The 23,316-nt window shown below is 38.7% G+C and overlaps 1 protein-coding gene across 1 annotated transcript in view; it reads left to right on the forward strand.

The window, feature by feature from the left end:
* The window catches only part of FBXL17 (F-box and leucine rich repeat protein 17), a 976,700-nt gene that overhangs the window by 301,282 nt on the left and 652,102 nt on the right, over positions 1-23,316 (forward strand). The window contains exon 6 of the mRNA XM_075325027.1: positions 5,430-5,560. Coding sequence (XP_075181142.1) covers positions 5,430-5,560 — 131 coding nt within the window. The remainder of the gene's footprint in view (positions 1-5,429; positions 5,561-23,316) is intronic.

Here is a 23,316-nt window from a genome sequence, read left to right on the forward strand (position 1 = left end):
ACAGGACCAGCACTGGACGAAGGGAACCTGGGACCCCTGCAACCAGCACCAGGCTGCATCTTACCACCTGTGTGAGTAAAGAATTGGTTAACCTTCAGTCCCTGTGTGGTCTCCATTACTGCTTCATTCCTGCATTACAAACGGACATACTACTACAACCACCAACATCCTCCCCTGGGGCACCGCTGTACTTGCGGAGAGTGATAACATCCAGGCTGCCCTATACCATCAGCACCAATGGTGAGATATTGTGCAGCGGCGGCTTCTTCACATTGCCGCATACCGCAAGTGGCATCACAGACATTAGAAACTATCTATCCCCTGTAAATATAACCCCTTTTACAAGCGGCCCCTGGGGTCACGGAATCGGGCACTGGCCACCACTGACATAGACTTTGAGAACCGGACGCCCGAGTCCGATCAGCTCCGCTGCAGGCCCTGGGGCGCGGCATTAGGACTTGCAAAATTGCGCCATATGTATGATACTGTTTGTTTGCCGTGCTCACGGATTAAATATGTCCAGTATGGTTGAGCTCTTTTATGAGCGGTATCCACCGCTGTATATATGAAAAGCACGAGCAGATTTGTGCTGTGCGTGTGTCCTGTCAAGCAACGGTATCCACCGCTGTGGTTGCAAAAAGGACTGGGGAAAAGCGCCAAGCTATTATGAGCGGTATCCACCGCTGTATATATGAAAATCACTAGCAGATTTCTGCTGTGTGTGTGAGTCCTGTCAGACAGCAGTATCCCTTCCTATAACCATCAACAAGCTTCTTACACCTCTCAACTGAAATTTTAGACCACTCTTCTTTTGCAAACTGCTACAGGTCTCATATTTGAACGGTGCGTTCTCCCAACAGCAATTTTAAGATCACTCACATATGTTCAATGGTATTTAGATCTGGACACTACAGAACTCTCCAGTGCTTTGTTTCCATCCATTTATCTGTGCATATTGAACTATGTTTGGGGTCATTCTCCTGCAGGCAGATCTATGACCTAGGACAGAAATCCAGCTTTCGGACATTGGGCACTAGACTACAATCCAAAATCCTTTGGTAATCTTCAGATTTTATGGCATCTTGGACACAGTCAAGGCACCCATAGCCAGAGGCAGCAAACCAACCCCAAAACATCTTTGAACCTGCACCATTTTTAACTGTATGTACTGTGTTATTTTCTTTCCAGGCCTCATTTCATTTTTGGCAAACAGTAGAATGATGTACTTTACAAAAAAACTGTATCTTGGTCTTATCTGTCCACACTTTCCCAGAAGTATTTTGGCTTTCTAATGTACATTTTACCAAACTGCAATCTAGCTTTGTCTGTGTCATCAGTGGGGTCCTCCTGGATCTTCTGCGATAGTGTTTCATTTAATTCAAATATCGATGGATATATCACACTAAAGCCCCCGTCACATTTCGCGACTTACCAGCGATCCCGAAAACGATGCGACCTGATAAGGGTCGCTGGGAGGTCGCTGGTGAGATGTCACACAGTCAGACCTTACCAACGACTCAGTAACGATACATGTCGCAGTAGCGACCTGTATAACGATCTCTGCTGTCATTGGGACCCTGTCACACAGTGTCAAACATAGCGATGCGTCCTGCCCAGCAGGACATCGCCTTTGAAGAAAATAGTCCAGGACATTCAGCAACGACCGGCGACCTCACAGCAGGGTCCAGGTCGTTGCTGGATGTCACACACAGCGACATCGCTAGCAAGATCGCTGTTGCGTCAAAAAAAGTGACTCAGCAGCGATGTCGCTTAGTGAGACGTGGCCTTAACACTGATGTGCCCTTAACCTTCAGGATAGCTTGAATTTCTTTGGAATTTGATTGGGGCTCCTTATGCACCATCAGGACTATTCTGCGTTGCGATCTTTCATCAATTTTGCTATGCCGTCCACATCCAGGGAGATAAGCTACAGTGTTATGTGTTGTAAACTTCTTAATTTTAATTGCGCACCATGGATCCATGGACAAAGGATCATCAAGATCTCTGGAGATAGACTGGTAACCTTGAGATTGTTGATAGTTTTCAAGAATTTTGGTTCTTAAACGGTTCTCTTCTCCTCTTTCTGTTCTCCAAGCTTAGTGAGACAAACACATTTTCATATTCCCACACCTGCTACTTGCAAGTTTAAACTAGCATCACATGCTGGAGACAGAGTTGTTTACTCACAATTTTGGAAAGGTGCCAACAATTTTGTCTCAATTTTTGGGGTTTTGTGTGAAACTGTCCAATGTGCCTTTTTTATTTTTGTTTCATGTTGTTCCAATACACACTTAAAAAATAAACGTGTATGACAAAACATGAGATTGCAATAATTGTCTGGGAGTAATACCTAATTTTTATGTAACAATTTCAAGACTGCCAACCCTTTCAGCCATGACTGTAAGTTTATGAACAGTGGAAAAGGGCAATAAGCTACCACAGGATAAAGGTAGTAAAGTATCAGTGGAAAGATAATCACTTAATAAGAAAGTGGCAAGGTCCCCCTAAACTATTAACCGGATTGTCTAGTGAAAACAAATTGTCACCTAGCCTTACAATAGGAGATAATTTATTGATGGGATGAGCACTGTCCACTGTGACCCACACCATTTGGTAGATTGGGAATTTCTGTTACCTCAATGTTGAACTTTTATCCCCATTATAGAATTATGCCACAGGTCGTAAGCTTGCAGCAGCTGTCCGCCTAATAGGAAATGAGTGTAGCGGCCATTCAGTTCTGTAGATCTGTGTGGATCTCAGTAATCAACTTCCCACTGATTAGGGAATTTTCTCATTTCTTATGGGTAGGTGATAATTTGTTTTCACCAGATAACCCCTTTAACCTCTTCACGACCATGGACGGATATATCCGTCATGGAGCGTGTCCCGTTAAGCCCCGCCTCCTGCCGCGGGCAGGCGGCGGCGTTCGGCACACATATTAGCTGTTTTCAACAGCTGACGTGTGCTGACGTGTGCTGATGTGTGACGTGTGCTTCCACCCGCGGCCATTAACCCCTTAAATCTTGCTGCCAAAGTCTGGCAGCAAGATCTATATGCGCTCGGCCATGTTTTTTTACTTACCGCCGCCCCCACCGGAAGTCACGTGTGTGATCACGTGACTATCGGTGGTTGCCATCGTAGCACAGGGTCATGTGATAACGCCTGCAGCTATGATGTTTCACTTCTGTTTTCCCTCAGCACGGAGCAGAGGGAAACAGAAAGTGACTGTATCTGCTGTTTACAGCTGTATAGCTGTGATCAGCAGATAGATAATAGCGATCGGATTGCTAGTAAAATAAAAAAAGTAAAAAAAAGTTTTAAAAAATAAAAAAAACAAACCAAAAACCTAAAAGTTCAAATCACTTCCCTTTCCCCCCATTGAAAATTAAAGGGTTAAAAAATAAATAAATATACACATATTAGGTATCGCCGCGTTCAGAAATGCCCGATCTATCAAAATATAAAATCAATTAATCTGATTGGTAAACGGCGTAGTGGCAAAAAAATTACAAACGGCAAAATTACGTTTTTTGGTCGCCGCAAGTTTTATGCAAAACGCAATAACAGGCGATCAAAACTTAGCATCTGCGCAAAAATGGTACCATTAGAAACGTCAGCTCGAGACGCAAAAAATAAGCCGTCACTGAGCCATAGATCCCAAACAATAAAAATGCTACGTGTTTAGGAAAATGGAGCAAAATGTGCGCCACTTTTATTGGACAAACGTATGAAATTTTTTTTAACCCCTTAGATACAAGTAAACCTATACATGTTTGATGTCTACAAACTCACACCGACCTCAGGCATCATACCCACACATCAGTTTTACCATATAGTGAACACCGTGAATTAAACATTCCAAAAATTATGGTGCCATCACACTTTTTTTGCAATTTTTTCCGCATTTGGAATTTTTTTGCTGTTTTCCAGTACACCATATGGTAAAACTTATGGTTTCATTTAAAAGTACAAATTGTCCCGCAAAAAACAAGCCTTCATATGGCAAGATTGATGGAAAAATAAAAAAGTTACGGCTCTCGGAAGAAGGGGAGCACAAAACAAAAACGCAAAAACGGAAAGTGCCCCGGGACTGAAGGGGTTAATATGAGAATGGCTAAGCCTATGTGCCCACGTTGCGTTATTTCATGCTTTTACGCAACGTTTTAAACTGCAGCGTAAACGCATGAGTTCTGCGTCCCCAGCAAAGTCTATGAGAATTTAGCAAATTCCATGTGCACATTGCGTTTTAAAATGCAGCGTTTTGCATGCCAAATTTTTGATAAAATCAATGCGGTCTAAAAAGCAACATGTTACTTCTTTTGTGCGTTTTGGATACTTTTCCTACTCTGTCTATGGCAGAGCAAGCATCCAGAACGCCCTCAAAATACATCCAAAACGCAGTTTTTCGGCTGCGATTTGAAACGCACATGCAGTGACAAAACGCTGCAGAATATTTGTCACAGCAGAACGCAATGTGCACACATAGCCTTAAAGTATTCAAGGATAAGTGTCTTACGTTTCTCCCAATCTTGGATTAATATGTTGGGAAGGTCTTTTCGATTGCTCATGTAATGACCATCCTTACTGGTAATAAGCTACCTTTTTCCTACGTTATAATTTTTTTTAGTGTCTCCCTAAGGGAGATTGATTCCCAACAGGAAAAGTGGAACACTTTCCCATATTAACACATCATTAATATTGTTTTATTAATTTTCAAAAGCCTCCAAAAAATGACAGATGATATTTTCTATTGGTAACTGCACAAACTATGAAGGAGCCATCTTTGTTTATGGTAGCCTTAAAACTCTTGTAATTGGGTTTTCATGGACAGGCATAGACATGGGCAGGCTTAGCGCTAGCCCCTATGTTTACCAGATTCCAGTGGTTGAAATGACAATCATCTTTTGCTCCTTGTACAGTGAAGTGGACTTAAACAGCGGCCCTTGGGTTGAAGATACAGACTAGGTTCCTGGCCGGTAGGACGGACCAGCAGAGAGCATTAAGGAAGCCATGTTAAAACTGAGAACTCATAAACAAAAACTGAATCACAAGCTAAAAGAATTGGCTTCTTAGGAATACAGTTAGGTTAAGCAAAGGCTGAAATGAATGACATAACCAGGGCAAGATTAATATAACTGGCAGTGAATTTCAGGATTTTTGGAGCTTAAATAGCTTGCAGCCCTCCAAGGCTAAACAGTAGGGAGCAAACTCTAACAGAGGGTAACTCCTGAAATCTCACCCTGAATGATACTTCAAATCCCAATGAACACATGACTTTTTTTGTCGCCCCCAATGAAACAGTCTACACTTTTACTTTGCAATAATTTTGAAAAATATTTTCTGTTATGTCGAAATGTTTTCTTTAGCAATATTAATCTTAGACATTGACATTTGTTTCTTTAGTAGAACTGTTTTGTTTCTATTTTCAGCTTAAAAATCTTTCTAGCCTTGACTTACGACACATCGAAGAGCTGGATAATGAGACGGTGATGGAGATTGTAAAGAAGTGCCAGAACCTCACATCTCTGAATCTCTGCCTGAATAGGAATATTGATGACAGGTAGACATATTTTGTGTATAACTAATTCATTGTACAACTGCATACAGATTATTATACAATGTAGTCACCATTAAAGGGATAAAGGTGTGAAATGAATGAAAAAAGGTTGTCTATGCAGCAGTGATCGCTGGTGCTAGCTGGCAATCACTCACCGTAACCTCTACACAAAACCGTTGTCAGTGTTTTTATTTTTTTCTATGTGTGTGCGTGTTTATATGTGTATATATATATATATATATATATATATATATATATATATATATATATATATATATATATATATATATATATATATAATATAAAAATAATATTGAGGTAGGTTTTTTATGAAATTGAGTGGAAGGAGGAGAGGAGAGTGTCACATCCAGAAATGCTATTTGCCTGCAGATAGTGTTAAAGTCATGCCTGCATACCTTACTGGAAGCATGACAAAAGGAAGAAAGTAGACTTACATCCTCCTTGTAGCGACTAATTTCCAGTGATAGGGACGAAGTTTTCTCTCCCCAGCATTTTGATAGCCTGCTCTGCACACATACTGCAGAGTTGACTGTCAATCAAAGTGCAAGGGATTGATCACAGCTGACTGGAAGTGAGCGAGCACAGGGAGAATATACTCTGGAGATAAACATTAGAGAACAACACACAATTTCCTGAATGTTAAGGTCATTGTGAAGTCCTATGTAATTATATCCTAACATGAGTAAACTAGCAGTATTTTACGCTTATTTCACAAATTGATTTTTTTAAAAAGCACATAATAAAAATGTAAATAAGATAAATGAAAAAGAACACTTATCAAAATTAGAGAACACATTCCGATACCTGCAAGTTATTGGTGTTAATCTGGCACCTGGTGCTAATTTTCTTAATTATCTGACAAACCCTATTTAACTGGCAGCCTAACTTTCCAGTTTGCACTGCCTCTGCAAAAATGGTTTGTGTTCCAAAGTGACTGAAACCCTCCGGCACCAGGTTGTCCTGATGAAGGCCAAAGGGGTGACCCTATCAGCCATAGCAAGAGAAGTTGGTCGTTCCAAGTCTTTGATTTCGATAATATTTACAACATCACAACATTTACATCTTTACAACATCACAAACTCGTTGAAGTCCCCCAATTATACTAAATGCCCTTAAAAGACAAATGCAAGAGAGGACAGGATAATGTGGAGACTCTCCAAGGATAATCATTTCAACACTGCAGCTGGAATTGCTCACCAGTTCAGCACTGAGCAGGGTAAGGATCTGTCTTGTCATACAGTGTCACAACGAGCATTTGGACTGAAAGCCCACTCTGCAGTGACCAACCTCTCATTAGTGAAAAGAATAAAAAAACTACACTCACCTTTGGTGAGGAGTATGTTGTGTGGACAGAGGAGAATTGATCCATATTTGCTTTTAATGTTGAAAGTCAGTTTAATTTATTTGAGTCTGATGGGAAACATGTTCATCGACAAACTAGGTAAAGACTGAACCCTAAGTGTGTTAAGAAGTCAGTGAAAGGTGTTGGAAGAAGTGTCATGGTTTGGGGGATGTTTTCTGCTGCAGGAGTTGGACCTCTTTACAGCTACATGGCAAAGGGAAAGCAAGTGTGTATCAGAACCTTCGTCAACAACACATGGTTTTTTACTTGCGTTCATCAATCAATCAGCTAGCAACTTTCATGCAGTACAATGCCCCATGTCACACAGCAAAACATGTAAAGCAGTTCCTTGAAACAGAAACAATTGAAACAATGAAAAGGTCAGCCTAGAGTCCTGATCTAAACCCAATAGAAAACCTCTGGAAAATCATTATTGACAAAATTATGGCCAAGAAACACACAACAGTCAAAACTGTGGAAGCAAATGGAATAACAGTGGACCATAATCACACCAGAGCCGTGGAGAGACAGTGATGTTCTGTAGCCGCAGATGTGCTGAAATCATTCAAAGCAAAATGCTTGTACACTTCCAACTGATTGTTGACTGTTGTTACCTTCAGAAAATTTAGTTATAATATATCTCTTTGCTACAGTTATTGTTGTTTTCTAATTATGATCATCACAGTTTGGGCAAAATAATGGTTTTATGTTGATAAACTTTGGATGTTTTGCAAAACACTGTTCTAGTGGCATGGTGTACCCATTAAAGAAACTTTCTGATGTTGATCAATGTAAGTCACTTGTTTTTTCATTTTTTTCCCCCAGAAATAATGTACTGCTACATTGTTCTCTAATTTTGATTTCCAGTGTAAATTGTCTCCCTGTGGCTGCTGCTCCAGTAAGATAGGCATAATTTTAATGCTGTTTAACTGAACATTAACACTGTCTGCAGATAAGTACTTTTTTGGGACATGATTGGGTCCAACCACCTATTATAACTATTAGAGTTGAGCAAGTATGGAACTATTCGTACTCGCTATACTCATAACAAGTACTGTCTACTACTTTTGTTTTCATTCCAAATAGCATGTGCAATTCAAGTCAATGGGAAAAACTCGCAAAGTAATGTGTAACCTGAATGGCGTACTATTTGTGTGAGTAGCAAAAAGTACGTAATTTGGGTTACTCGTTACATTGCGAGTATTCCCCACTGACTTGCATTGCACCTGCTATTCGGAACGAATACACGAGTAGTAGACCGTACTAGTATAGCGAGTACGAATAGTTAGGTACTCGATCAACTGTAATAACTACGTACTACTAAGATTTTCTTTACAATTAGGCTGTTTTACATGAGAATATAAAAAAAATCTTCATATTTTCATCCAGACAAAACAGATAATTTTTCATTCATATTGTCAATCGTATGCAATCCATATGGCATCCATTTTTAACATCAGTTTCAGTAGTGGTCTTAGAGCTCAGTCTTCAGGTGTTTCTTAGATCTTCATATAACATCAGAATGTCAAAAAGCTTTATCAAATTTTTTTATTTTTTTTTTAAAAAAAGAGGGTGGCTGGGGGTCATAAATTGGAGGACTATTCACCTTTTTTTGCCACCATTGATCCTTTTTAGACTGCTCTGCTTGTCATCGATATTTCTGTAAGTGGGGACTGCAATGTCCTGATGTTATTGGACTGCAAAAGTTTGTGTTTGACTGCAGCATTCTGGTGACTAGATAAACGTTTCCTTAGATGTTTCTCTGATAACATGCTGATATAGTGAAAAAAAAGGGGCATATATATATATATATATATATATATATATATATATATATATATATATATATATATATATATATATATATATATATATATATATATATATATATATATATATATATATATATATATATATGTGAGAATCGGGTTTTAGCCGCGCTAAGAAACCACTGTTGCCAGGATGTAGTTTATATTAAAAAACTCTTTCTTTATTACAGCATCCAACGCGTTTCAGAGACATAAGCCGTCTCCTTCAGGGAAAAAGAGATTCTCTTTTTCCCTGAAGAAGGAGACGGCTTATGTCTCTGAAACGCGTTAGATGCTGTAATAAAGAAAGAGTTTTTTAATATAAACTACATCCTGGCAACAGTGGTTTCTTAGCGCGGCTAAAACCCGATTCTCACACACATATATATATATATATATATATATATATATATATATATATATATATATATATATATATAATATGCCCTTTTTTTCACTAAGTCTTCACGGGGCTGCTGCTGGAACCACGCGGACACTCATATGCTTTACAAGGGGTTGTGACTGGCACAACCGCTCCAGGTGAGTGTATCTTTCTACATCCTTACACGGTTAATACCGGGTAAAACCCTATTTGCGCCTTTTCTCCCCCCTTTCAGCAACATGCTGATATAGTCACCTAGCCTGGTCAACAGAGAAAGGCATTGTGGGCTACATGTATCCCCTGTGCTGCATGTTCTGAACACCTGATGTTAAGCAATATATGGAATATGTGCATTTTTTGACATGTTTGCTTTTTATGGATTTGTCCCCTTGTACCTTTTTCTATTTTACATGAACCTGCCAAGTTTGTGTGACACATTCTCTAGATTGTCTTTATTTTATAGCATGTTTACTAGGCCATTTCTCTGCAGGGACTGACAATGTTTTAAATTAAATATGTCAGCTGGAGCAATGCATCTTCTAGTTTTATTTCCATTGCATGAGATTGTGCAGGCGGTTTAGTCTTTCCCAGGATATCCCTGGTGTGTTTTATTTTCTTAAACACAGCAGCTCTTTCTACAATGTTTAAACATTTGCTTTTTTTCATGTTTTTGACTCTCTTGTGTATTTATTTCATTGTGTTACATTTAGTTTGTTGTTTCTTTTTAGTTATTTGACCATTTCTACATTCTGTCAGTTTTTGTCAGACGGTTTTATACTCCATATATAAATACATTTGGAAAAATACAGAACTTTCCCCTTAATGCTATTCTCTACCTTGAAGGCACATCCTGCCGTGTTACTGTGTTGTTTCTGCCTTGCTTAAGGGATAGCTTCCCAGTGTAACAGCATGGCTGCTGTAAATTCAGTGCTTTATTGCTAAAATGAAAGTAGATTTTTCTTGTTTTACTGCTAATGTTCTAAGCATACAGTTGTTCCCAACCTGTAAACTGTACTTTATATATGTTTAGTGTGTCACATTGCTGGGGCTACCAAGAGGATCAAATATGGCCATTGAAACCTTCATTAATATCTGTTCTTAGTAATGAAGACCAAATTGGTGAAAATGAAGGCTGAAATATAATCTGTATTGAAGAGGTTTTCTTAAAATGAAATCTATAATCCATAGGATAAGGAATAACTTGCTTATCACTGTCTGTCTGACCACTAGGATCCCCAGTGATCCCACAAACTGGGTTTGCAAAGCTCCACCTTGAATACATCAGAGGTGGTCATGCCTCAAAATGTATTGTCAATTAGACTTTTCTTTTTTTTATTATGGTGTCTTGGAATGATTTATTTGGAATCAGTGCAAATGTCACAGATGTACACGGCCGGCTGACAATCCTGTGGCAGTGAGTGTTAGAAAATCCCAGAAATTAGCAGCACATGTTATCTGATAGTTTCCTATTTCTGCAGCAGAGTACGCTAAGAACCAGGGAAACTGTCAGTTTTGTTCTCAGTTGCCAGCCTCTGACTTCCTTTATCAATCTTACCTTCGGGGTATTTGGGTGCGGTATCTTCCGTTCAGTCATCTTCTGTTGCTCCAGACTCCTGTGGTTGCTGCAGCTTAGATAAGTGTTGTCTTTACTATCTACCAGGGCTCTGGTGATTTTAGTTGTTTCACCTGTTTTGTTCCCTTGTGTCTTCCATTAGGGATAGTGGTGTTGACAAAGAGCTCATACCCTCCATCCTTTTTTAGGGCCCATTTGCCAGGGTAAAATAGGGCCCCAGGTATTCCAGCTTGGCGACAGCTGCGGAACCTGTATATGGTCCGTGAAGACAGTGAGGGTGAGCTGCAAGTTGTAGTCAGAGTCAGGGATCACCACTTCCCACTTTCCCTAGCAATAAAGCATTCCTTTCGTCTTCCCTCTCTGTTGTCCTGTATGGCCGGTATAACCTCTTGTCCCTGCCGTGACACAAAAGGTCTCCATTTCTTGATGTAGGCTGCAAAAAAATTTAGAGTAGTTAGCAAAGTGTACATTTCTTATAAGCCTGAAATGTTAAAGCTCTTCCTCAATACCTGATGTTTTTTTTTTTTTTGTTGTGTTTTGTTCATTAGGATTTAAATTACATGAATGCTATATATTAAAAGGATCTATGCATTAAACTGTAGTTCACTATATTAGCTTTTTGTAATCTAACAATGAATGATTCCTACATTTAGATTTTAAAGTTTTGTGATCGCTAGCAAAGTTGTATTTCACTGTGGTACATGTCACGTGCCATAAATGTATTTGTGCACTGTAGAAATACTAATTGTTGTAAAGCGCTCTTCTTCTGAGTGGAATGATAGGATGACCGCATTGTTAACAATTATTTTGAGTTGACAAGACTACAAGTTCACACTTATAAGAAAATGCTGCTGAACATCGATACATCATGTCTACAAACTAGACCTTTGGAGACTACTCACAATCCTCTTCAGTGGAATTATGTATAATGAGGTTTAATTGGGTTCCAATTACGTTAAGTTATATGCAATTATGGTAATTTCTTTTTTAAAAGTTACACAACTTAAACAATTTACACTGTCTAGTCCTGACATGTTAATACAACTGTTTTCCATAGTTAAATATATTCTTAATTTTTAGTGTGTGTATGTGTGTGTGTGTATATATATACCAGTATATTGAGCATGATGAAGAGACCTGAGCAGTCTTGAAAGCTTGCTATTATTACCATCTTTTCAGTTAGCTATTAAAAGGTATCAACCACTGAGGACTTCAGTTCTTTTAAACAGTTTTATATATATCTATATATAATTATATTGCCGAAAAATGGAAAAGTCAAGGAATTACTGATATCTCACATTCACGATGTTGATGATACACAAATACAAACATTTCAAACAGAATTTTAATATCTTTATTTAGGATAATCTATGAGCACCAGAAGCAGAAATACATGCACTAACAAGCCCTTGGTATGCTATTGAAGAGGTTATTAATAGTTGTCTGAATAATACTCAGCCACGCTGATTGCATTTGGGGAAATCATCAAGATTAACTGCTGGCAACTCCTTTTGCAATTGCCAACCAATTACCTTTCAGATGTGCACGATGGGAGTCAAGTCTGGAGATGCTGCAGGCCCATTGTAGCATGTTAAGGTCAATCAGACTGCTCACAGTAACATATGCAATATGTGGCCTGGCATTGTTGTGTTGAAAAATCTGCTTCGTTAAGTCTTCAAAAATGGCCATACCACTGGTTTCCCCACCAAGTTATTGTAACATTAAGTTGTTAGTGAATTTGAAATGAAGATTAGATATATCCAGCTACATTGTGCCACCCTATCTGTGTGCACCTGGAACACATCCATAATACATGGGTATCTAGAGAGTCCTCCGTGCTGATAGGGTGAATACTTACATGTGGAGTACAATAGAATTTGACACATTTTTTGTCATATTCAGATGGAATGCATAAAAAAATCCTCTGTATGATATATTTTTAAAAGGAACTTTTCAGGCCCCCTATACCCTCCAACACAACAGCATTTACATCTGTGTGACTAAATTCCCTGCCTAACCATCACTGTATAATGTTATTTACTTAACTCAATGTTTAAATGCAATGCTCATGATTGGAAGTGCTGAAGCTTTTCTTCAGCTCATGCACAGTGTGCTTTTCTGAAGCTGGGATGCATATACCTGACTTTAGAGGCTCAATGTGAGTGAACAAAGCCACTCATATAGAGATTTCCAGGAGCTGATGGTGATGTCAACTCTTGATAATCATGTTATCACTCCCACAGGGGTGAGATAGCATGGTAAGAGGGCTGGACCTCATCTGGGGTCTGGGCCTCATCATCTAGTCAAAGGCCTAATTAGCATAGGAAAAGTGGAGGTTCTAATCCTTTTTTATAAACATTGTGTTAAGTGAATAACATTAGACAGGGCTGGTTAGACAGGAAATTTGGACATACAGATGTGAATGCTGCTGGGTTGGAAGGCATAAGGGACCTGACAAGTTCCCTTTAAGTTAGTCATGTGAAAGTGCACAAGGGAGCTAAGAAAAAACTCCTTACCAGACTGTAACATACCTGTGCATGAGTCTGAGTGTTAGAAGTTATTTTGTAATAAAATATTAAACCGTGAAGGTTAGTTATTTTAGGACTATTTGAGTAAACTGTAGAGAATATTATATTTCTGAAGATAAGTAAACAGAGTGTAATCCAAAGTGACAAATTATCAAAGTTTTTATTTAAAAAAAAATCTGCAATACAAGGGGCAAACTGATGTCCAATATTTCTCCATATTTCTCTACAGCAATGTGCCCCTAATTTCAGAGTATTGCTCATGATCCTCCATCATGACATCTCAGATTTTCCCATATAAAGTGACTACAACTGATGCGATATACCATGTACAAACATCTCTGTATCATGCCAAGCCGTAATTAAATTGACAGAATAAGTATTGTTATTACAGTACAGTTTAGAGACTGTAATACTGTGAAATTTCAGAGGCTTAAACCCTTTTTTTTTCCAGAGCAGTGTCACTAAATCTGACACCTTATTATTTTCTGTGTCTGCAGTGACTGGTTGTTTCCACCCAAACAATATAAAATGTCAGCAGCAAGTCTTGAATATCTTCTCATAACCGGCGCTGTCATGGCTGTACCTTTTATACTTTAGTAATAATCTCTATAAGACCTACTGCACTTGAATGTCAAAAATAATGACTGCAGCAATCAGACACAATTTAGTGTGCTCAATTGAACTATATCTTTTCTGTAACAACGATTAATTTAGACGAGACATTCACTGCGATTACAAAGCTTATACTGCCAAAGAAATGCACAGCTACTGAGCTGAAGTGGATGGAAAGAGAAAACCTGAGATGCTGGAAAGCTAAAGGGTAAACATTTCCCAAAGAAGTTCTGCAGTGACGCTGCAGGTATAATAACGGGCTGCCACTGCTTGGTTGTCATTTCACGCTACGCATTTTACCTTAAGGCAATTAAGCAACGTCTTATTATAATGCTTCCTTTTGTGGGAATCTTTCCACTACTTTTATTACTTTCTCTTGTTATAACTATTAATTATGCTTTTTATGAATTCATTACTTTGAGTAACTGGTAAAAATATTTATCCTTTTTTAATTTAAGCTTTATTCAATACTTGGTTAACCCCTTCTCAATTACTACATTCCCATTGTAACATAACGGCTTCAAGTACCATTCCAGCGCTGTCCTTTAAGGCTCATATGCTGTTATGTCATATGAGCCCTGCAGCTAATCAGCGACCGTTAATGGATCACTTTACGCTAGGTTCACATTTCCGTTGTTTTGCATCAGTCACATGCGTTGCTTGGCACTTGTGACTGATGTGTTGTTCAACGGGTGACAAGAATTGTCACGAGAAAGCGGATTCCGTTGTAAAACGAGTGATAGTTCACAATATCCGTCCGCCGGCTTCTGAGAGCGATCAGCTGATCGGCCGGCTATTGTGAATAATCATCTGATAGCTCTCATAAGCCGGCTGCCGGCTTTTGAGATCGATCAGCTGATTTCACGGCCGCCGGCTTTTGAGAGCGATCAGCTGATCTCCCGGCTGCCAGCTTTTGAGAGCGACTGATTGCTCTCAGAAGCCGACGGCTGGGAGATCAGCTAATCGCTCACAGAAGGTGGCTGCCGGGCGTTCAGCTGATCGTTCGGCCACCAAGAGAGAGCATGCGCAGCGAAATCGAAAGGATTCCGTTGCTCAAAAAACGTTACAAGCTGCGTTCCTGCCGCCCGACGGTCAGTCGTTCCAGAGCCGCTCTTATAAGTCTATGGAAAACAACGGAATCTGCCAAATGGATTGCGTTGTTTATCAGAGCGGCCGATTGTGACTGATAATAAACAACGGAAATGTGAACCTAGCCTTACACTCACTACCTTCGGACTTAACTGGCTTCTCAAGGTTAGCAGCAGCAGTTTTCACTTCTTCCAGGTGTCTGTTTTGTCCAAAGGAAGTGATAGTGAAGCGGTTCATTACCGGCCTCTGATTGGCTACAGGCCTCACATGACCTAGCAAAATCATTCAAGCCTGGGAGACCCAGCACCTAAGATGAGTAGAGGCTGTTCAAATTTCAGAAGAGGCTATATCGCAATTAAGAAAGGGTTGTCTGCGTAGTAGACAACCTCTTTAACTGTCTAACTGTACTGTATCACAGAGGATTAAGGTTCTGATTTTTATTAAGAGAATGGGCAATGTTTAGCACACGGTTTCTCAAACTTTTAGGCTAACTTCACCAGTGAAGAACCCAAGAGGAGTTGATGAAAGCTTAAATAGAAGTCATTATATAATGCACAGTCCTTTCTATGGCCGCAGTAATCTTCAGTTTAGCAATAGTATTTAAATTCTATATTTATTTGATGCATTACGGGGTTAAAGAAGCAAAAAAAGGTAAATAAAAATATTTTCAACTTCAAATCATAGTGAGGCTCAGATCTCATCTTTACTGAAGCTCAGGCATTATCTTAGTATGGGGAGGCCTCAGTAGAAAAGTTTGAGAAGCTAAAACTTAAACTGATCTTAAAGGGTACTTGTTATCAGGATATCATACAATATATTTATGTAAAAAAGCATTAATACTGAGTACATCCTTTTCGTTGTTGTAGAAATCAGTTTTGCTGTTTTAGAAAATTCCGTAGTTAAAACTTGATACTAATGAGTTTAAAGTGCAGCGGGCTGTGCACTACACTTGCTGCTTTTTTGCCTCTCTCCTTATTCCCTGCCACTGCCTGCCTCCTATCTCTGACAGATTGGCTTAACATGAATGAGCTACAGACAGGATGCAGGTAGGGAATAGCGAAAAAAGCAGGAAAAATGTCAGTGCAGGACCCACCCCAGTGCATTTGAAACTCATTAGCATACAGTTTTAAGTGCACTGGGGTGGGCCCTGCACTTAAATTTCTCCTGCCTTTTTTGTTGCAAATATGGGTCAATAAAATATCAGAGATTACAGGTAAGTGACTCAATTCTGGATATGATTAGCTGACCTGCTGGATTTTGCATGTATTCATACGTTTTAGGTGATAAAGGAAGAATAACCCTGGATCATGAATCCTAATAAAATGAAATTAATTCTTATGCATATAATTCAGGTGAAAAGCTTAGGAAATAAATGGTTACATTTTTTGTTAATTGCCAGGTGGATTTTCTGTTAATTCATCATAAATTTTCTGATGACACAGATATGCAAAATTTGGGTTTATGAAAATTGTTTTAAATCCAGTGACTGATTCTCTAGTTTTCTTATGACCTAATTTCAAAAAAACAAAATAAAAACACTTCAATTTTTAACAATCCTGTATGGATTTTGCACAAAACACAGGTGAAATTACGTACAAGCGAACAAGGTAAATCCTTATTGTAGCCAAATACAGCTCTGGCAAAAATTTAAGAGACCACTGCAAAATTTTCATTTTGATTCATACATCCTTCCCAAAGTTAAATCTGCCCAATTCCAGCCTTGCTGAAGCATCCCCAGATATTCACTGATCCTCCACCATATTTCACAGTGGATGCAAGACACTGTGGCTTGTACGACTCTCCAGGTCTCCGTCTAAGGCGAGAGTCACACTTGCGAGTTCCTTGCATGTAACTTGCACGAGTCTCTCATTGAATCACCCGGCACAGCTGCACACTCTCCGGACAGGAGCGGGTCAGTTGCATGTATCGCTATGCAGCTGAGACGCTCCTGTCTGGAGAGTGTGCAGCCGTGCCGGGTGATTTAATGACAGACTTGTGCAAGTTACACGCAAGGAACTCGCAAGTGTTACTCTGGCCTAACCATTAGACTCCCAGGTGTTGGGTAAAGCTGAAAATTAGACTCATCAGAGATGATTGATTACCTTACTCAAGTCCTCTATGGTCCAATTGGGCAGACAAAACTTTGCGAAGGATCTATGACTCAAGATCTATACAATGTTATCCTGGAAAAACAGTTGCTTCTGCTCAGGCAATGTTCCCCAGCTCTGAGGACTGTTTTTTCCAGCATGACAATGCGCCATGCTACATAGCTAGGTCAATCAATATGTGGATGAAGGACCACCACATCAAAACCCTGTCATAGCCATCCCACTCTCCAGACCTGAACCCCATTGAAAATTTCTGGAATGTAATCAAGAGGAAGATAATTACAAGCCAACAAAGAAGAACTTCTTAAATTGGAGTGCCATAAGGTCACCCAAAAGCAGTGTGAAAGACTGGTTGAAAGCATGCAAGACTCATGAAAGCTGTGATGATAAAAATCATGGTTATTCCACAAAATATTGATAGCTGAACTCTTCCTGGTTTAAAACGTTAGTATTGTGGTTACTAAATGATTATGAACATGTTTTCTTTGCATAATTTGAGGTCTGAAAGCAATGCATTTTTTGTTATTTTGACCATTTCTCATTTTTAGAAAAGAAATAAAATTTATTGCTTGGAAATTCGGAGACATGCCAGTAGTTTATAGAATTAAAGAACAATTTACAGTTTACTCAAAAATTGACTTATAAATGGAAAAATCAGAAAAACTGATACATTTGCAGTGGTCTCTTAATTTTTGCCAGAGCTGTATGTACACATTATTATTTAAATATATTGAACATTCATTCTGAAACTTTATTGGAATTTAATTATTTCCAAAGGATGAGCAGATCCTTGGATGTTTGTGTTCAGATGAATTTTAGTTAAAAGTTCAGTACCCGGACTTCACCCAGAGTCCCCCAGGTTGCAGCCCTCAGCTGTATGCTTATCAAAAATAGAGGGGATCCCACTCTGGGTTTTTTTTTAAAAACATTTATTTATAGATAAATTTAAAAAATGACATGCATTCCCCCCTTTTTTCGATATCCAGGCTAGGTAAAGCATACAGCTGGTGGCTGGTATTATCAGGCTGGGAAGGCTCATGATTATTTTGCCATTCCCAGTCTAAAATAGTAACCACACCAGAAGTCGCGCATCACATTAGATGCTCCAATTCGGGCTCTTTCCCCGGTTCTTCTATATTGCCCTGATGCGGTGGCAATCGGGGTAATATTTTTGTGGTTGATGTCAGCTGTGAATTGACAAGCCCAGGAATTCGTAATGGAGAGGCATCTATTAGGCCCATTTCACACATCCGGCATTTTGACGGATTGCTGGATCTGGCACACTCCAGTACAGTGTAATAAAGTACAATGGCATCGCGGCAACCTCTGGTCACATGCTGTCATGTGACTGGAGCATGTGACCGGAACTTGCCGCAATGCCATTGTACTGTATTACACTGTACTGGAGTGTGACGGATACGGTAATCTGGCATAATGCCAGATGTGTGAAACAGCCCATAGACACCTGCGCTGCAGCCTTTCAACAAACTTTATTCAGCATCCAAACCCTTAACTCAGACATGAGAAGCCAGTGTTCGAGCCCCGGACACATGGTGTCTGATACAAACTTCGAATCTTGCCGTTTAAGATCTCTCATCCATATTTTTGCCCTTTTTCCTTTTTTATTCAAAGCTGCTTTTTATACCTTTACTTTTATAGAAGGCTTGTGAACCTTCTCTGTATAGCATCCAGCAGTAGTCCCCCATCATGTTCACATTCCATCTACCTTGGTATTGTTGTTCCTTTTCCTTGATATCCTGATGAAATCTTTCACCTTGCACCAAGGTTTTCAGGAAAGTAGTCTAAATTTAAATGTTAAAAAAACAACTGCAAATTCATCAGGCAACCCAATGCTTTGAAACGTTTCAGCATGTTCTGCACGATGGACTTGAAATTTTAGCCTCAGTTGTTACCTAGAAATTTCTTCACAACTTCTTTGAAAGAATCCCTAGCTCTTTTCTCAACAGCTTTCATTTTTGTTTCTTCCTTCATGAGTGGATGAATATGTAGACCCACATAAATGCCTTCGTTCAGTTTTTTTCTTCGGACAGTCCCTTAAACTTGGTACAAAAGTACTTCACAGTTTTTCCTTTCAGTAGAGCTTTCACAAGCTGTTTCATCAGCCCAAGCTTACTGTGGATTAATAGCAAGAGAACTTTAGTGAGATCAACTAAACTTTACACAGCTATGTTCTTAAGTCCAGGTTTCAATGATGTTCTCGTTAGCCAACTTTTTTGGTTTCAGTAATGAGTCCAGTTAAGGACTGTCAGAGAACCAAGTTCTATTAAAGGCCGTCTCTTAAAAATCGCATATTTATTCACATTGGTACAAATTTGCTATTTTTCTTATGTGCCAGGCTTTACTTCTGCAAGAGAAATATGTAGTCACCTGAAAGTTCTCCTAGTCATAACAACTGTTTGCCAAAAATTTCTAAAACCACAACTGTAGCTATTAAATGGTAACAGACGGCTTCACTATAGTCATGATGTAAAGAGCCCTTTAAAACTAGGTAACAAACAATATTTTACTTGACCTACTTTTTGAGAGCTGACTTTAAACAAGTTCTGCTGATTTTAGGTTTGTAAGGGAAATTACTTGATAATCAGTGGCATAAGTCTCTACCAGTCACTGATTAATTTGGCTTTTTTTTCCATTTGTCTGGTGGTAAAAGCTGTTCTTGAAACATATGGTAGCCCAGCAGGGTCCCAGCTCCTACTCCACAATTTCTATCACTGAAGTATATTTAGAGAAAAATTTGAAAGTGTTCTAAAATAAAGTTTGCGGTTACAAGCAGTGGGCTTTTCAGGTTGTATCCAATATAGTTGTAAAGTACAATACTACTTTCTTTAAAAAAAAAAAAAATATATATATATATATTTTTTCTTTCTCATATACACTGATCTGGTAGCTAATAAGTTATTGCTTGCCACATTTTTTAACCTTGCCTCTCAATTTATTTATCATAGTCTATCTTTAGATATTTCTAGATATCTCTCAAAATTCCATGCCCCTAAGTGACAGCAATAGTGATGGTAAAGTAAATATTAAAAATTAGCCCATAATAGTTATCTATCCCTCAGGATAAATACTCACATGAGGAATACTAACTCTATGAGATGGAGGCCTTTGGCAGTGCCTAAGGCCTTTACTGCTCTGGGGATTACTATTTAGGAAATAAGGAAGTGGTAGTCATAAATAAATGCAATGGTAGCACTATTGTGACCCATTTACAAAAAATGTAACTTAAAGCCGACCAAAAATAAAAGGAATGGTTGCCGACCTAAAGTTAAATTTAGTCTGTGTGAAAGTTGTTTTCTGTAGCCAATTTCTTCCTTCGTTATTCTGTTTGATTAATGCAATGGAAAGTTAATTCTTATAAATTCATGCTTTTATTTTTTTTCTATTGTTTTTGTTAAATTGATTTCTAGTTGTATAAAATAAAGAACACATTGCTCCTTCCTCCACACCCCGAAAAAGAAAAAAACCTTTTTTTTGCTGTCTAATATGCTATTATGCAAAATTTTCAGAATTAAACACAGGACAGGGCAATGAAGAAATAATCAATCATGATTTTTATTTACTTTTGAGAAGAAAATTAGGCATAGCCGAATTTTTACAAACTAAGTGTCTTTTAATGGGAGTGAAGGGAAAAAAAAGTAGGATAGCAAAGGGAAAACATTTAGATGGGATGGGTGAAATAAAATAAGATTTTGGAAAGTCAAGTCAGGTTTTAAATATGCATTGTGTTGTTGTGACTTAAGAAGTAGAGTATGAAACTGATCAATTGAAATTCCAATTGATTATTTAACTTATACTGTCTTTTACTTCCTAAACATTTTTCATAAAAACACAGCTAAGGAGTAAGACATACATGATGGTTAATGTCTAAACAGTTTCTACAGCTAATAAGTTTTAGGTACTTGTAGTCATTGGGTAAATCTTGGTCAACCATCTATTATGCATGGGAATTATTGTACCTTTTATGCTTTCAAGATGAGAAAGATTGGGCATCTTGGATTTCAGCATATCTGATCTTTTTTTCCCATTTGAGAGAAGTCTGTGTCTGAGGTGTCTGGCCCATAGAAAACACAACCATGTAAGCTTGCTTTTGTGAAACTTGTGTTAGTGGGTTCCACTATTGGGTTTCTCTGCTATTTTCAGAACTCCCATAGAAGTGAATGGACAGAGCCACACATCTATTACCAGTTGCTGATGGGCTGTGTAGAAGTATGTTTTTAGAGACAAATACTGTACATGCAGTAGATTTGGTCCAACTGGAATATCCTACTTTTATGTTAACAGACTATTAGTTACAACCAGCCACAGGCTAGATTGTAGTACTTTCCTGACACCTTTTTTTGGACCTTCAAGCCTTACATCTACTGATAAGTCCCCTTTTAATTTTTGTAAAGAAACATGCCATGCCCTGACCGTACTTATTTCTGTAGAGGAAAATGTTAGTAGCGGAAAAGTCAGATTTTGAAGCTTCTTCACAAGGAAGGGGTAACCAAGTTTAGGGCCATAGGGTATACCAGTCACCCTTGATGATGTACAAGGAAGAAGAACAGTTCTCTGGACTTTTTGGCCAATTAGACGTGAATGTTTTGCTACCTTATGTTGACAGAAGTGATTTTTTGTTTGATAACTACAATGTTGTGTTATCTCAGATACTGTACCTTCACTGCATGCACCTACACCAACTACCAAAAATTACATCACTCTGTGATTCCACCTAACAGATAATGTAAGTGGGTACAATTGGTGCTAATAATGGGTTACTGTAATTCAAAGTTAAAAATTTGTTAACGTAGCACTGTGTGCTTAATTATGTAAACCTATTTTTTTTGTTTGTAGTCTACTAGTGGCCATCTTTGTATTACTACTATTAAATAAAAATTATTTCATGTGCGTCTATATTTGACTTTACCCTGAGCACCACAGGCTGATTATTCAATTGATATTGACCCCCAATATTTATTTTTTTTTGAGGTTTTTCAAAATACCCAAAGAGCGCACATTTATGGCATGTCATTTGGATATATTATAAGTGCATAATGCTTCGTATAACCTTTGAACCCCCCTTAAAAGGTATGTCAACTGGTTTTTGCTACCTTATTTGAGAGCAGCAAGATATAGACACTCTGAATCCAATAATGTATCAGTTTACTAGGTGCATCAGTTTTGACCCAATCAAAGTTATTTAAATTTAGTGTTGCTGCAGAGCTCAAAAAGCTGCCCCGCCCACACCAGGCTCTGTATATAAAGTCTATAGACAGTGAAGAGCTGCTAATCACAGAAATGTGCATGCCGAACAAGTCACCACACGCTAACTAGATACAGCATTGATAATATACTGATGTTAACACATTCATTGGAGGTAAACAACAAAACAGTGCAATAAGACACATGGTGAAATCCCTATGTAAACCCTTACAGCATGCTGTCTTCAGGTTTCATAGTAAAAACCTGCTGATAGGTATATGTCATTTCCTCTTAAAGGTGGTCTATGTCATTGCTTTGGTGCCTGTGTGTAGAGAGGGCACAGGAGAGTTAATCGCGGCTATGTTACCTAGCCAGCATATGTTTAAATACCGCCATCAATCTATGACACGATTGTTTAAATTGTTTGGGTTCGGTGGTTTTGGTCTGACTAAAAAAAACAAAAAACCTAAAAGAACAAAACATGAGCCCCAAGGCCAAACCCCATATAACTCTTAAAGGACCCGAACATGTGTGTTATAAAATGATCTTAGTAATGGCTAGGGGGCTGTAAAGGAGGAGAATTATACTTAGCGAGTTTACCACGCGGCTGTCACATTACTTACTGGTCTGCTATTAAACCTCATGCATATTCTCTGCTTCCCTCGCCCACCCTATGTGACAGCGTCTGTGATTGGTTGCAATCAGACTAAAAATGTGCTGGCTCCTGTGATTGCTTGAAAAAAATTGAAAAAAAAAAAGTGTAGGATCCCCTATATATTTATACTCAGAACAGATAAAGAAGATAGCTGCAGCCCCTAGCTGTACACATTATCTTGTCTGTGTATCAAAATACGAGGCACCAAATGTCGCTTTTCAAAAAATTATTTAAATAATTGTAAAAAGCAGCGTGTGGTCCGCCCTAATTTTGATACGTAGCCAAGATAAAGTAGACAGCTGGGTCTGGTATTCTTAGGCTGGAAAGGACCACTCGTACTGCCCCCCTCTCCCACGCCTAAAAATAGTAGCCCGTAGCTACCTCTGAATTGTCGGGTTCGTTAGCTGCGCCAATGTCAGCACATCACCGGCTCATCCTG

The sequence above is a fragment of the Anomaloglossus baeobatrachus genome, chromosome 1 (assembly GCF_048569485.1).
Source record: "Anomaloglossus baeobatrachus isolate aAnoBae1 chromosome 1, aAnoBae1.hap1, whole genome shotgun sequence".
Lineage (NCBI taxonomy): Eukaryota > Metazoa > Chordata > Amphibia > Anura > Aromobatidae > Anomaloglossus > Anomaloglossus baeobatrachus.